We start from the raw sequence: 12,375 nt of genomic DNA on the forward strand, positions 1-12,375 counted from the left end.
ACACATGCGATATTCTTACAAACAAGATATCCAACTCCTCAACCAACAGCCAAAACACTCCTCCCCCCATCCGCGCTCATCCGATCCCGAATCTGGACGCGCAAGAAGTCCGTGCCCAACCGTCGCGCGTCACTTTTCAACACTGCCGACGGCGCGAACAACAACGCTTCGCCAACCCCAAGGGTGACGATCGTTTCAAACACCTCCTTCACCGTTCGTCCACAGGCTTCCTCTTCTTCCTCCGCATCGTCTGTTCCGGCCTTGGCGAACTTCGAACGATTGTCCGCGGTAGATAGCAAGGACAGTCCGCCGACGTGGCGTTGCAGGGCGCGGAGCCATTCAGGGCTACTGAACCGGTGGACGAAAATCATCGAGCAGAGGTCGAGCAGGGCGGGGTTGATGGTCGGTTCTTGAGTAGCGATAACGACCCGCAATGCTCGGTGGCGTTGCTCGCGAATTCCCTTGAGGACAGCCGACGTGAATGATTGAGCGCTGGCCGACGAGTCAAGATAGTTGTGCGCTTCATCTAGGGCGACGATCTTGCCGACAGGGTCAGCCGCGCCGTTGGACGTAAGATCGGAACCTGGGCCCGAGAGGAACAGTGCCATCGCGATCTCAAACAGGGCACAGGCCGAGGAATTGTCTATGAACGGATCGGTCAGATCCAAGATGATGAGCGCCCCAGGTACCGGCTTTAGAAGGTCTTGTGAGACCTTCTTTTTCCGAGTCGAGCCCCTGGAATCGACGGCTAAGAGACTGTCCAGTAAGGCCAGTCGCAGATTTAAGGGCCCGGATTGAAGTTTTGTCAACTCCTGATCGGCGAGCCGGCGACGAAACTCGCGATAGTTGAGGTTCGAGCTCCCTTGGTTTTCTAGCCTCATTTCCCGAAGAATGCGAATCAAACCCTCCATATACAAAGGGACAGCACCATCCTTTTCGGAAAAGGCCATGAGCTTCTTCAGCCGCTCTGTGTTCAACTGGTTTGGCTGCAAATAAAATTCTTCAACTGTTAAAAACTTCGAAGCGTTCGGAACTTGCGAGTACAAGTCTTTCATCGTGAGATAGTTGCTGGGACTGACTAGCACCTTCACAGGTACCCCGGCCGAGCAGAGATGGGCCGCTTCACAAACCGTGGCTTCGTGCGCGTCGTAATGAAACATGAGGCCAGCAAGAGGTTTGATCATATTCCCAATCGTTGTCGAAGGGTGGAGGCAGCCCTCGAGTATGCAAGAGAGAGTATGACTTTTCCCACTTCCTTGAGATCCACAAATGAACGCCGACCATGGCGCATTGGTGTTGAGAAGAATTGGGTCAAACGGCTTCTCATCTTGCTCGTGGTCTTCTCTAAATCGTTTACTTATAGATTCTCCAAGAACCGAATACTGCGGGAATACCTTCCTCCCGCGAAATTGGGCATGTTGTTGAGATTCCATTTGGATCTGCTGTTTTGCGGTCCAAGTAATCAAAGGGGCGGTCCGGAGCTCTTCGGCTCGACTCTTTGGTTCACTAACCATGCCCTGTGCTTGGATATTTCGTCTCAAAATTGAACGGTACCTCGACAGCTCTGAGTCTTCGAAAAGAGGTGCTTGCATGGGAATAGTAGTGGGAATAGTAGTCTGTTTCTCCAAGGTTTCCAACCCAGTTTTACCCGCTAGCTCATGATGTAAGTTTTAGGCCAACAATGATGCGTAATATACTTACAACTTGTGAAGATATTTTTCGTTAGGGTCGGGGAAGGCTTGACATCGGGGACTTCGTCCACTTCTGAGTTTGATATTGGGAGTCCACGAGTCGGCAGTGTAGAAAACAGGCTTCCTGGGACCGGTTGCGATTTCATTTTAAATGAAGGGAGAGCCTTTTGCGTGAAGCCTTTCGTGTACGTTCCAGCTACCGTGGTATCCTCTCTGCTTGGATCAGCGTTTACGGGATCTCGAATAGCACTAGGGACTGTGGTGGTGGTGGTTGCTTTAGAGGAACTTCGACTGGCATGGATGCTAGGTTGAGGCGTCCCATTTTGAGCTCCGGATTTGCTTGATGCGAACGCGAGAACGTTCGGGACTGGTCCAAAAGATATTGAGACGGATGCCTTCGTATCAAAGGGGGCGGATTTCCTTGTGCCTTTGTTGGTGGGAGCAACCCCAAAATCGAACATCTTTGATCCCAAAGGATGCTGTTGAGATGTCCCTGTAGGAGAGCATTGTTGATTGCTAACTGCGACGCGTGTCGCCGAAGGGACTGGTCCTCGTTTGTCAGAGTCGCGCGTGTTGGTAGATCTCGTTGGCAAACTCTCCTGTCTTTGTGTAGTTCGTTGTAAGCCTCCAGTTGGGTTTAAAAATTGATCGGAAATGGTTCGGACACCCCCAGTTCGAGACGAATAGCTGGAGGCGTTAGACCGGCGGAGCTGTTGTGCTTTCAGAGATTCTTCTTCCGATTCATCGTCCTCGCTGCTAGAGAGGTCGACCCGAGACGCTGCGAGACCTCTCCCATCCGATTCTTCTTCCTCATTCGCCGAGACATCAGTGATGATGCCATAAGATGATAGGGAGGAAGCCCGGTGACTTAGGAGAGTCATGTTGCTCGCAGGAAGCATATGCTTTATCGGTAAGGAGGGGGACAACCAAAGCAAGTTGAGGGGAATTCGAAGGTTCGGTGGACTAAAAATAAACGAAAGTCTCCTCCAAAACCAACTCCCACCTCCACGGCCAATGAATGAAATATAACTGCTAATGAGGGTAGAGAGACATGCAATGAGATGGATTTGCAGATAGGAGAAGTCGGGAAAACGGGAAAACGCGTCTATAATTAAGGCGCGTCACGACACCATTGACCCTGCACCAGCGCGTGGTCACATGATCCAGTACTTACACACGTGACATTCAAAGTTACTCCATGATTAGTAAGCTTGCCTCAATTATGGCGATCTAATTAGCTATCGAAGCCATCCAAAACAATACACCATCCAATGCACTGAAAGGTCCACATCTGTTTCAGCACGCATTTCAATTATTACAGTATCCTTCTGCTTGAGATATTCAGCTGGGTATTCATTGATATAAATGAGAAGAGGGGAGCTAGAAAGCACCCCACTGATCGTAGCCTATATCTACACCCAGTAGGAGTGAAGTGCATCAGTGCTATCAGATACGGATCATACCGTCCAAAGTCGCTTCATTCCCATAATATCCATATATTCAACCTGCAAACTAACAAGCTTCTACTATCAAAGTTCTTTCCTCTCCTCCATTCCATCTGACCAGCGCTACTCACCCACCGCAGCACCCGAGATCAATCTCTCCACGAATAGAACTAACCCTCTTCAACCATGTCTGACTCCAACGAATGCATCACTGCCTACCCCAACGTCAAACCCAGTCCCCAACCCCGAACCCCCGGTGCGGCCTCGACAATAACTTCGACCCGCCCGCCAACTCCCCCCAACTCGAGTTCTGGCTCCAGAGGCAGCCGTATCTACAAGAATACGAGGGCCAGGACCTGCTCAAGGGCAAGGACGCATTGATTAATGGTGGATACTGGAATTGGTCAGTCTGTGGCGCTCTTGTTCTCGAGGGGGGGTGCCAGTGTCCTATTAACTACCTGCCTGTCAAAAAGACACGCGGGTTACCAAGCGGATGGTGGAGAGGGAGAGGTGGAAGTGTATGCTGGCACCTGCGGATCTGCAGGAGGAAACGAAGTATCGAGAGGTTATAGAGGGTACGTCGATGTGTTCGGGTGGATCGACATCTTGGGGATCAATAGTGGCTCTTCGGACAGCCTTATAATCCGAGCGTCGCGGGTTTGACTAGGATTCCATGAAAGACGCCAAAGTCAACCTCCAAACCGCCGAATCCACCTTCTGCACCAATCTCCTCGCTCCCTTCGCCCTCCCACACACCCCGCGGCAGTATCATCGTCAACTCCGCCTCCATCGCCGCCTACCCCGGCGACTAGGGGGGCATGGAGGGGTTGGAGGGAGGGGACAGACGCCGTTGGAGAGGGCGGGGATGCTGGTGAAGATTGCGGGGGCGTATGTGTTGTGGGGAGTCCGTTAGGGAGGATTTTACGAGGGAAACGATGCATGGGAATGGGTTTGTTGAGTATCAGGGTTAGGATGGGGCTTGAGCGAGGGTGGCTGATGGTGGAGGTGCCAAGCTGGGTGGGAAATGTATCGAATCCAGTTCGGCAGGGCGGAATTGAATTGTATGTTCGTAACGGAACTAATAGATTGGAAGATAATATGAATGAGGCTCATCGTAGCTTTTCATTAAGTATTCGTATAGTCAGTCTATCCTGCTTGTGAAACGTATCATGTCCATCGCACCTGGATGCTGCTTATCTCGCCAAACTCCCAGCTCCTAGCGTAGGACACACCAATCGAATATCCGCCACAGCCTAACGTCTATCCTTCGCAATCCCATACACGAATAGCTCCATCCCCTCCCTCGAACTTTCTTACAGAAGAACCATCCCCATACCCACGGCCGCCAACGCAACCACCACCCCCCAAACCCACTCTCGACTTGGCGCCATCCTCCCTGCCGCGCCCTCCTCGCCCGCTGCACCCTCACCCACAGCTCCCGCCCCACTCGTCGGCACCAGCGCACTCCCCGTTCCAGTCGCCGTCACCGTCGCCGTCGCCGAACCCTCGAGGTCCAGCTGCTGCCCGATCGACGGCAGGGAGACGTCGCCGTCGACGTCCCAGAAATCGGAGATGCGCGTTGGGCACGGCGGGGCGGCGAGGCTGGGGGTGTAGGCGGATTTCTGGACGCCGCTGGGGGTGAGGGTCTGCCATTGGGACTTGAGGTTGTCGAAGTCGGGTTGGACGGGGGTAGGGGTGCCGGAGCGGGTGAAGCCGTCGGGAGGGGCGTCGGGGAGGGAGGGGTCTACTTTTTCGCCGTAGCTGATGAGGCCGTAGTTGTTGGCCTAGAGGGGTTAGTGCGGCTCTATAGGAGGGTTGATTTCGAGGGGATTTACCTCTTGGATCCATTCGTACACGATGGAGCCGGACCAGTAAGGGGCCATCTTCGGGCCGAAAATGGCTGCTTGGTCGGCGAAGGTACGGGGACGCACGGTGTTGCAGCCCGTCTCGGAGAAGTAGATTGGAATCGAGTACTCCGTGACGTTTTTAGTCAACGCAGCATACCCCGACTCTTCGAAAGTCGTTTTGCCGCACCACTGGTTGAACATTGTCAGCATCCGATACCGTTTCAACTATGTGCGCATTGCAAACGTACCTCATATGCGTTCAACGCGAAGAAGTCGAGAGACTCGGAATAGTTGGTGCCGCATGCCAGATAATTCTGCAACATGGGGCGAAGGGTAGCGATGTCCGCGGCGGAGTAGCCGATGGGAATCTGGCGGTAGTCCTTGCTATCACGGTAGGCCTTCATGTCTCGAGCTGCGGCTTTGACATACGGGGCAGCAAGAGAGCCATTCTTCATGGTGATGACTTCGTTGCCGACGAAAAAGCCGGCCACGTTTTCGAACGTGTGGAACGCATCCATGACATCGCTGAACATGCTATGCTGGGTTTCATTCCACCACGGGTGATTCTAAATACACATTAGATATGTCATCTTGTTGTAGGTCTGTGCAAGCTTACCTGCTCGATCTGGGTATCGAAGTCATCGAGGTCAATAAAAGCGTAGATGCCTTTCTCAGCAAATGCGCTCATACATCCAGTATGGTCACCGCTCGGATTCACACTGCGAGTCTCGTTAGAAGGTTACGGAGGCACGAGATCCCCGGCCCTCAGGGGAGCTTACTGGTAGACGCGGATTGCGTTCGCACCCAGCTCGGACATCAGACTTGCATCGCGTTCGCATTGATCAGTGTCGATGAGGGGATCCTCCGGGACGAGCTGGTAGGCAATTCCTGTTGGCTTTAGCAACATTCCCATATCAGGGGACAGAGAAAGCTTGGTTACCCTTGATGAACCATTGGTCGCCTTCACTAGTGAAGAACTTTGAACCTTTGACTTCGATGGTGGGGATAGCAGCAGAAGATGCTGTCAACGCAGCCAACGTCGCGGCCAACAGTGATGAACGCATTTTGGTGGGATACCGTCTCTTTCTATTCTTTCTTGAAAGTAATGACCAACGAGTTTGACCAAATCAAGGGAACCAGAGTTTAAGGCAATTGGGAAACCAAACTGAGTCAATGGCTGTTGTCGCGGTCGTTTTCGCGGTCGTTGTCGCGGTTGTTGTCGTGGTCGTGGATATTTGCGAAATCGTTCACAAAGAAAGACGTTTGCGTACGTATGGACAGGTATTTACAATGTATAAGCAGCGCATGAGGCTCTTCACATAGTTGTATTGAATGACCGTGATTGAAGTGTCGGCGAAGGATCTCAAAACATCTCGGCTGTGAAATGAGGGCGATGGCAGGAGCGGGTCTCAGGTTGCCGATGGCGACTATCTCGTCACCTTCAAGTAAACTTCGATGCGAGATGAAAACGGATGTCGATAATGAACGTTATCCTTTACATTGGATTAAGTATAGTGACGACGATGGGATAAAAACAAGCAAACTTAAACATAGTCGTCTAACTAGTTTGGATCCACCACTAGACTAGAGAGGAAAGGTTAAGGAAAAGGGCGATGCTACTGTCGCCGCCCATTGTCTGAGAGGTGGAAGTTGACCTTGGAACTTGGAACTTGGAAATTGGAAGTAATTACAGGACACAAGAATCATCAAGCAAGGAGACCAATAACCTGGAACCGGAAGGCTTCTGGAAGTGTTCGGCTTCAACCCCACTTGGCTAGATTCGATCTTCCCCATTAAGAACACCAAAACCCCGTATCTTGGAGGTTTGGCTTCCATTGTCAAACCCCGATCCAACGAACACAGCGAAGGGAATACCGGAGCCAATTTCATTTCGTACATCGGTGTCATTCCATACCGGTGTTGCGATCACGGTAAATACGAAGTTATCTACGATGATTGATGAGACTGGTGATGGATTGATCTGAGCTGATTTCCGAATATGCGAGGTGATAATACTACGTAGTAGACATTGTGATACACGGACATACCATACAGTGTCCAGCACCGGTGTCCGGTACTACCATACTGGTATATGGGATGCAAGGCATCGTAAGCCAGCACAGGTGAGAAAAGGAGGTATCCGGATCCCGAGAAGATGGAGCAAGGTATGCTATGGTTCTTAGCCCTCTGGAAGGCCCTGCACTGAATAGATATCAGATTCGCGGCATCTCATCGAAGTCAAAGAATCACTGCTGAAAGGTCTAGGTGTCTTTGCGAAAGCTGATATATCGCGCGGCACTCGTGTCATTGCAGAACCATATAACAGTCCGAAGGTTTGCTGGATAGAGAGCTTGGAATTTCGCAAGTCTGATATCATGCTCCGACTCTGTCCAGTCTTACATTTCTTCAGCTATCATGATGGAGCCAGGTTCTCTTTGAGGTTGGGGGATACAGGAATGTCATTTTTATGGACTGAGAAAGAGCTGGAGATCGACCACTACTGCGTGGGAGAAGGTCATCCCGATCGTAAGAAAGAACTTGAAATCGTAGAACGATTGGGAGCGGCAACAACAAGCTCAGAGCCGATTAATGAATCCGTCAATCGATGGTTCGACCTACAAAATTCGCGGGAGAACTCTTACAGAACGATGTAGATGGTGACCAATTCAGAGCTGGTCCTCAGCAGGTTCAAATTGGGACATTTTCGTTGTCGCATAGGTATGGTACGGCACAGGGATATCCACGATCAGAGATACCGCTGTTAGACTATTAGTACGGGGGAGATCTGTATTATCATCGGTGGCGCGTTTCAACTGCTCGCAGCCACTCATCGGAGGTTGGCACCGATTCTTGGAAATTCAGGGAGGGGACTGCTGACTGGGGATGATAGATTGGTTTCCTTGGAATTGCGATATTAGGGGGGTATCAGGCTGGGAAGGGGGGTTAGGGGTATAGATAGTAAGGAGATGAGGCAATATCAGATCGCAGGATCGCCAATGCGATATACAGATATGCTGATCCCACATTGCAGACTACATGTTTGATGATACTTGACTACTTGAGCGCTGTATCTACTTAGGCTTCAGTCTTAAAGACATTGAGGCTCTACAGTCTACATTATCTTTCGAAACTTGAGAGTGGCCCGTTTGCACTCTGTACGAGTTGAGCTGCCGAAGGAAGGATCACAGCCGGGATCGCACATGACTCGTGTGATTAATTGGAGACACGAAGGACCGGTTCAACTTCACGCGTCGCAAGAGCCGTACTACGTAATCGTGCAAGTCGCAATGATCAATGATGAGATGGTGAGAGATCACTTGTGTTCAGAATCCAAGTAGGAGTCTGGGGTCTATCATGCTTTAAGGCACAATCATCACTTTTCAGTATTTCACTTCCGCCATCATGAATCACCCCGTCCAGGTCGTCAACCTCGTCTCCGACGATGAGCCTACTCCTAAGCGTCCCCGATACAGCGCGCCGGCACTGGGCAAACAGAATATGAGTTCATACCCCCAGAAAGCTGTGCAATCATCCAAACCAGTGGTTGTGAGCGCGGCAAGACATCATCATATGCCGGGGAACTCAGGCGTCCAAAGCGACATGAAACTATCGTGGACCAAGCAGGAGCTCAGGCGGCTCACCGGGGATTCCCCCCGCAAACTGTTCGAGATATGCCAATTGGTCATCTCTCCATGGCGTGTAAGTTGACTCAACATCTCATCCTCTCCAGTCTCTCTCGCCTCGATCCGAAACTGACCGCAATGCAGTCAGCGCCTTATACTCCACTCCGAATCGACTACCTTCCCGATGGCGTCCTACATGCGCTTCACCGCTACCTCAGGCATGGAGAGTTGCGCCACTATGACGAAGGGGATAATGGGACATGCAAAGTCACGAAACCTCCCCAGGGCCCCCCACAAGCACCGTCCGCGCCCGCTGCGGTGGACATGTCGAAAATTTCTAGAGTGGGAATCCAAGAGACGCTCAGACTGGTCCGACTTGCGCATCCTACGGAGTTAGAGAAGATCATTTCCGAGCTGGCGTTAAAGAGTCCGTCCTTACGACTTGCGCTGCTGAAGTACTTGGATCCCAGGGCACACCGCGAGGTGGAGGCAGAAATGCAAAAGCGGACGCAACCGACAAACAGCGTCCATCCGCACTGGAAGATGGAGCAGAAAATAAAACCAGAAGTGAGGTCGCCGTTTGCGGAAACTCCAGCATCTCCGGGGTCACACAGCAAAGTTAAGGACCTGGGTTGTTCTCCAACAGCTCCTGGTCAGGCAGATGTCCCTCCCACACCCCCCTCGGCTTTCCAAGGACAGCCGTATCCGGACCTTAACACCTGGCGTGGGACCCTCTACTCTTTACCACCTCAGCATGGATCGTCACATCAAGCACCTGGACCCAGCAATACCGTCCCATCCTCCCTAACAGCCCACCAAAGACCTTCACACCAATCAGTTCGCACGAGCAACGGCTCTATGTCCTCTCTCCCATCCTACCAAGGACTTACGTGTCAAGCCCCTGGCCCCATGAATGGACTGGCATATACCATACCGCCGTACAATCCATCCTCGATGCCACTGCAAACCTCCGCCCCTTCAAATGTTCAGTGGCGACCCACATTGACGAACACAAACTACCCCTTACCGCCGCCAACCCCACAACTCAAAGAAAACGTCAACGGACACACGACGCCACACGCCAACATCCCCGGCTACCATCCATCCTTGAATCAATATAGCTACTCAACAACCCGTTCCGGCCCGAATGGAACCTCTTTAGAATCGAGACAACAGCCCCAACCGCCACTTCAAACCCCGAAACCAAACTCCTTGTCACCCACTATGGGACCATCCCCCTCAGCACGACCAGCGTGGCTAAAATCACGAGAAGCCCCAAACCTTGCCACTAACCTCCTCACCAACCCCCAAAGTCCAGCGGACGAAACAACCGGAACCACCAATTCCACCTCGGAAAAGGACCCCAGCATCAACGTCCCCGTCCTCAACTTCAACGACACCGACACCGCCAGCAGCAGCCCAAGCGCGCCGGCGAATCGAGTACGCAAACGGGTTGTGGAGGGCTCAGAGGACTCAGAGGATGGGAGTGCGGATGGTGGGAGCGGCGCTGAAGGACAGGAGCAGGTGGCGGGAGAGCCACGACAGAAGAGACTGCGGGTTGGGGAGGGGGATATGATGTCGAGTTCTTTGAAACCGGATTGGTCGGCGACACGGATGAGTTTGTTTGGGCGATCGGAGTCGGCGGCGTAGGTGGCAGAGGGGCTTGGTGGGCAGCTTGCGGTATAGGAAAGGGTTATTTGCCATCATGTTTGAAGATTTCACGTTCAGCCGTCTCCTGAGATATACAGGCAAGGATTCACGGAGGGAAAGACCGGTCGCGGCAGGATAAACGGCCGAATCGTTGGTATAAAACCGCCGATCGGCGATCGATTGAGTGAAGTTGTTATCTATACGAAATGAATATCGAGTGGTGTCACGTCATCTTCATGACTTTCTAAGAGGCATCACCGGCCTACCTCCCACTCCCTTCCCTCCTTGCTTCACCTTCATCTTCACGAGATTAACCACCTTACTCGACACCCCCAACCGATTCCGCAGCACCAACGCGCCGGTCAGCAACGCCAAACTTCCCGCCTGATGACCCGCCGCCAACCACGTCGGCACCAAATACAACAACGTCGTGATCCCCAGCGTCACCTGCGCCATCACCAGATGCGTCAGCCCATTCAGTCCCCGATGCACGTCCCGCGGCAACATCGCTCTCAACCGTCCGCCCCGCCGCTTCCCATACACCCACAGTCCAAACACCGCCGCCGTCGTCGTCATCGCCAGGATCCGGTGGTCCAGCTGCACGAGCGACGGGTTCGCCGTCATATTGCGCCACACTAGATCGGACTGGTCTTCCTGCTGCGAATAATGCGGGTCCCACAGCTCAGGGCTCGGCGGCGTAAGCCCGAGTCCCATGTACGGAAACTCGTTGTAGATCAACCCGGCGTCGAGGCCGGCGACCAGCGCGCCGGACATGGCGGTCGTGAAGACCAACGCGGCGACGGCGGCGGTCGCGATTCGGAAGTGGCGGACGACGGGTGAGCGGAGGGTGGCGAGGAGTTTCTGGGAATCCGCGGGGGATTTGAGGAGGCGGTGGGCGCGCAGGATGCGCAGGCCAGAGGTGAGCATGAGGGCGTAGACAACGAAGGCGAGGCCGAGGTGGACGGTGAGGCGATATTGCGAGACGCGGGGGTAGGAGCCCGGGGCGAAGAGGTCGTCTTTCAGGCCGGATTTTACCATCCACCAGCCGACGAAGCCCTGAAGGCCGATGAGGCCGGAGATGGCAGTCAGGCGAAGGGCAGTGCGGGGAGAGATGCGACGGCGGGCGATGAAGTACATGGTCGGGAGGAGGAAGGAGACGCCGATAACGCGACCCCAGAGGCGGTGGCCCCATTCCATCCAGTAGATCTTCTTGAACTCCTCGAGGGACATGTTGGGGTTGAGGCGCTGGAACTCAGGGGAGGAGCGGTATTTGTCGTACTCGGAGGTCCATGCCTCCTGGCTCGTGGGTGGCAGGCTGCCGGTGACCGGACGCCATTCGGTGATACTTAGCCTGAGAAAGTGTTAGTCGATGTCAGGTCGACGGTTGGGGAGGGAAGCATACCCCGATTCCGTCAATCGCGTAAGACCGCCGAAGACGACGATCCCGAAGACACTGGCAGCGCTGCCTATCAACCAATATGCGACCTTCTTGTCGCTGATTTCGGGGTATTTCCTGCTCGACTCCGATGACGATTTCGAGCCTTCGGGGGAGACAGACTTCGAAATCGATGCGGCTTCAGAGATAGAGGCGGCTACAGATGTCCGCCGGGGATAGGAGTGGTTGATATTAAGCCGTCGAACGGCATAGTTTAAAGGAGAGGCATGCCGTGCTTCTTTTCGAAGACATGAAGTGCAGGTAAAAGAAGGTTTGATAATGCGCAGGGCGCTGCTGCGGAACCCCGCGAGCGGACGGACTAGCGACGCCATTGTAGAAATGTCGAGCAACGAATTCCCCCAAATCCTCCTCTAATCAACGAGTTGTTAAAGTCCCATCACCGAGTCCCAATATATTGTCTGAAGGGACACGCTCCTGAAGGGTGAGGTTCTTCATCTGGAGTTGGATGACCATCGAACGATACATGTGGAAGCCTTAGGCACCAACATATAAATTTATAAAGCTGAGTCAGCAGGAATTCAAGCGCTCAATTTGATTCGTGCCTTAGGCAATAAGGCGTATTCACCCCTCCCGCACAAAAAGTTCCTGTTCGAGATAAACACGAGCACAACGATTGATGAGTCGAACCTGTGCCCATTCTCACACTTGAACCTTGCTCCGAGT

General features: G+C 53.0%; 6 protein-coding genes across 6 annotated transcripts; 3 read left to right on the forward strand and 3 right to left on the reverse strand.

The window, feature by feature from the left end:
• Positions 1 to 38: 38 nt before the first annotated feature.
• P152DRAFT_403620 (uncharacterized protein) lies at positions 39 to 1,433 on the reverse strand (the record flags this gene model as incomplete). The annotated part of the gene is made up of 1 exon (XM_033676714.1): positions 39 to 1,433. The coding sequence occupies one exon, from the start codon at positions 1,431 to 1,433 to the stop codon at positions 39 to 41; it is 1,395 nt and encodes a 464-aa protein (XP_033530930.1).
• Positions 1,434 to 2,967: 1,534 nt separating this feature from the next.
• On the forward strand, positions 2,968 to 4,049 carry P152DRAFT_484818 (uncharacterized protein; the record flags this gene model as incomplete). Its single annotated transcript, XM_033682025.1, has 3 exons — positions 2,968 to 3,523; positions 3,610 to 3,711; positions 3,817 to 4,049. Exons 1-3 carry the CDS (start codon positions 3,340 to 3,342, stop codon positions 4,047 to 4,049), a joined length of 519 nt encoding a protein of 172 aa, XP_033530931.1. The 5' UTR covers positions 2,968 to 3,339.
• A 214-nt stretch (positions 4,050 to 4,263) lies between these two features.
• Positions 4,264 to 6,207, reverse strand: P152DRAFT_168381 (uncharacterized protein). Its single transcript, XM_033674070.1, has 6 exons — positions 5,924 to 6,207; positions 5,763 to 5,871; positions 5,600 to 5,702; positions 5,232 to 5,549; positions 4,972 to 5,172; positions 4,264 to 4,920 (listed from the first exon to the last, which is right to left on the reverse strand). Exons 1-6 carry the CDS (start codon positions 6,045 to 6,047, stop codon positions 4,450 to 4,452), a joined length of 1,326 nt encoding a protein of 441 aa, XP_033530932.1. The 5' UTR covers positions 6,048 to 6,207; the 3' UTR covers positions 4,264 to 4,449.
• Positions 6,208 to 7,138: 931 nt separating this feature from the next.
• P152DRAFT_516899 (uncharacterized protein) lies at positions 7,139 to 7,637 on the forward strand (the record flags this gene model as incomplete). Its single annotated transcript, XM_033682976.1, has 2 exons — positions 7,139 to 7,148; positions 7,201 to 7,637. The coding sequence occupies 2 exons, from the start codon at positions 7,139 to 7,141 to the stop codon at positions 7,635 to 7,637; spliced, it is 447 nt and encodes a 148-aa protein (XP_033530933.1).
• A 748-nt stretch (positions 7,638 to 8,385) lies between these two features.
• P152DRAFT_484820 (uncharacterized protein) lies at positions 8,386 to 10,256 on the forward strand (the record flags this gene model as incomplete). Its single annotated transcript, XM_033682026.1, has 2 exons — positions 8,386 to 8,682; positions 8,751 to 10,256. 2 exons carry the CDS (start codon positions 8,386 to 8,388, stop codon positions 10,254 to 10,256), a joined length of 1,803 nt encoding a protein of 600 aa, XP_033530934.1.
• Positions 10,257 to 10,338: 82 nt separating this feature from the next.
• P152DRAFT_442243 (cytochrome oxidase assembly protein) lies at positions 10,339 to 12,088 on the reverse strand. Its single transcript, XM_033677737.1, has 2 exons — positions 11,659 to 12,088; positions 10,339 to 11,607 (listed from the first exon to the last, which is right to left on the reverse strand). Exons 1-2 carry the CDS (start codon positions 12,021 to 12,023, stop codon positions 10,491 to 10,493), a joined length of 1,482 nt encoding a protein of 493 aa, XP_033530935.1. The 5' UTR covers positions 12,024 to 12,088; the 3' UTR covers positions 10,339 to 10,490.
• Between the last annotated feature and the right edge of the window lie 287 nt (positions 12,089 to 12,375).

The sequence above is a fragment of the Eremomyces bilateralis genome (assembly GCF_010015585.1).
Source record: "Eremomyces bilateralis CBS 781.70 unplaced genomic scaffold P152scaffold_26, whole genome shotgun sequence".
NCBI lineage: Eukaryota > Fungi > Ascomycota > Dothideomycetes > Eremomycetales > Eremomycetaceae > Eremomyces > Eremomyces bilateralis.

Excerpts from the sequence above, each read along its gene's own strand:
- P152DRAFT_168381 (XM_033674070.1), bottom strand. The coding sequence starts at position 6,047 with ATGCGTTCATCACTGTTGGCCGCGACGTTGGCTGCGTTGACAGCATCT. Across the intron at positions 5,173-5,231 it reads TCGCGTTGAACGCATATGAG|TGGTGCGGCAAAACGACTTT; the intron begins GTACGTTTGCAA and ends ATGTTCAACCAG. Across the intron at positions 4,921-4,971 it reads TGTACGAATGGATCCAAGAG|GCCAACAACTACGGCCTCAT; the intron begins GTAAATCCCCTC and ends TAACCCCTCTAG.
- P152DRAFT_442243 (XM_033677737.1), bottom strand. The coding sequence starts at position 12,023 with ATGGCGTCGCTAGTCCGTCCGCTCGCGGGGTTCCGCAGCAGCGCCCTG. Across the intron at positions 11,608-11,658 it reads ACGCGATTGACGGAATCGGG|GCTAAGTATCACCGAATGGC; the intron begins GTATGCTTCCCT and ends ACACTTTCTCAG.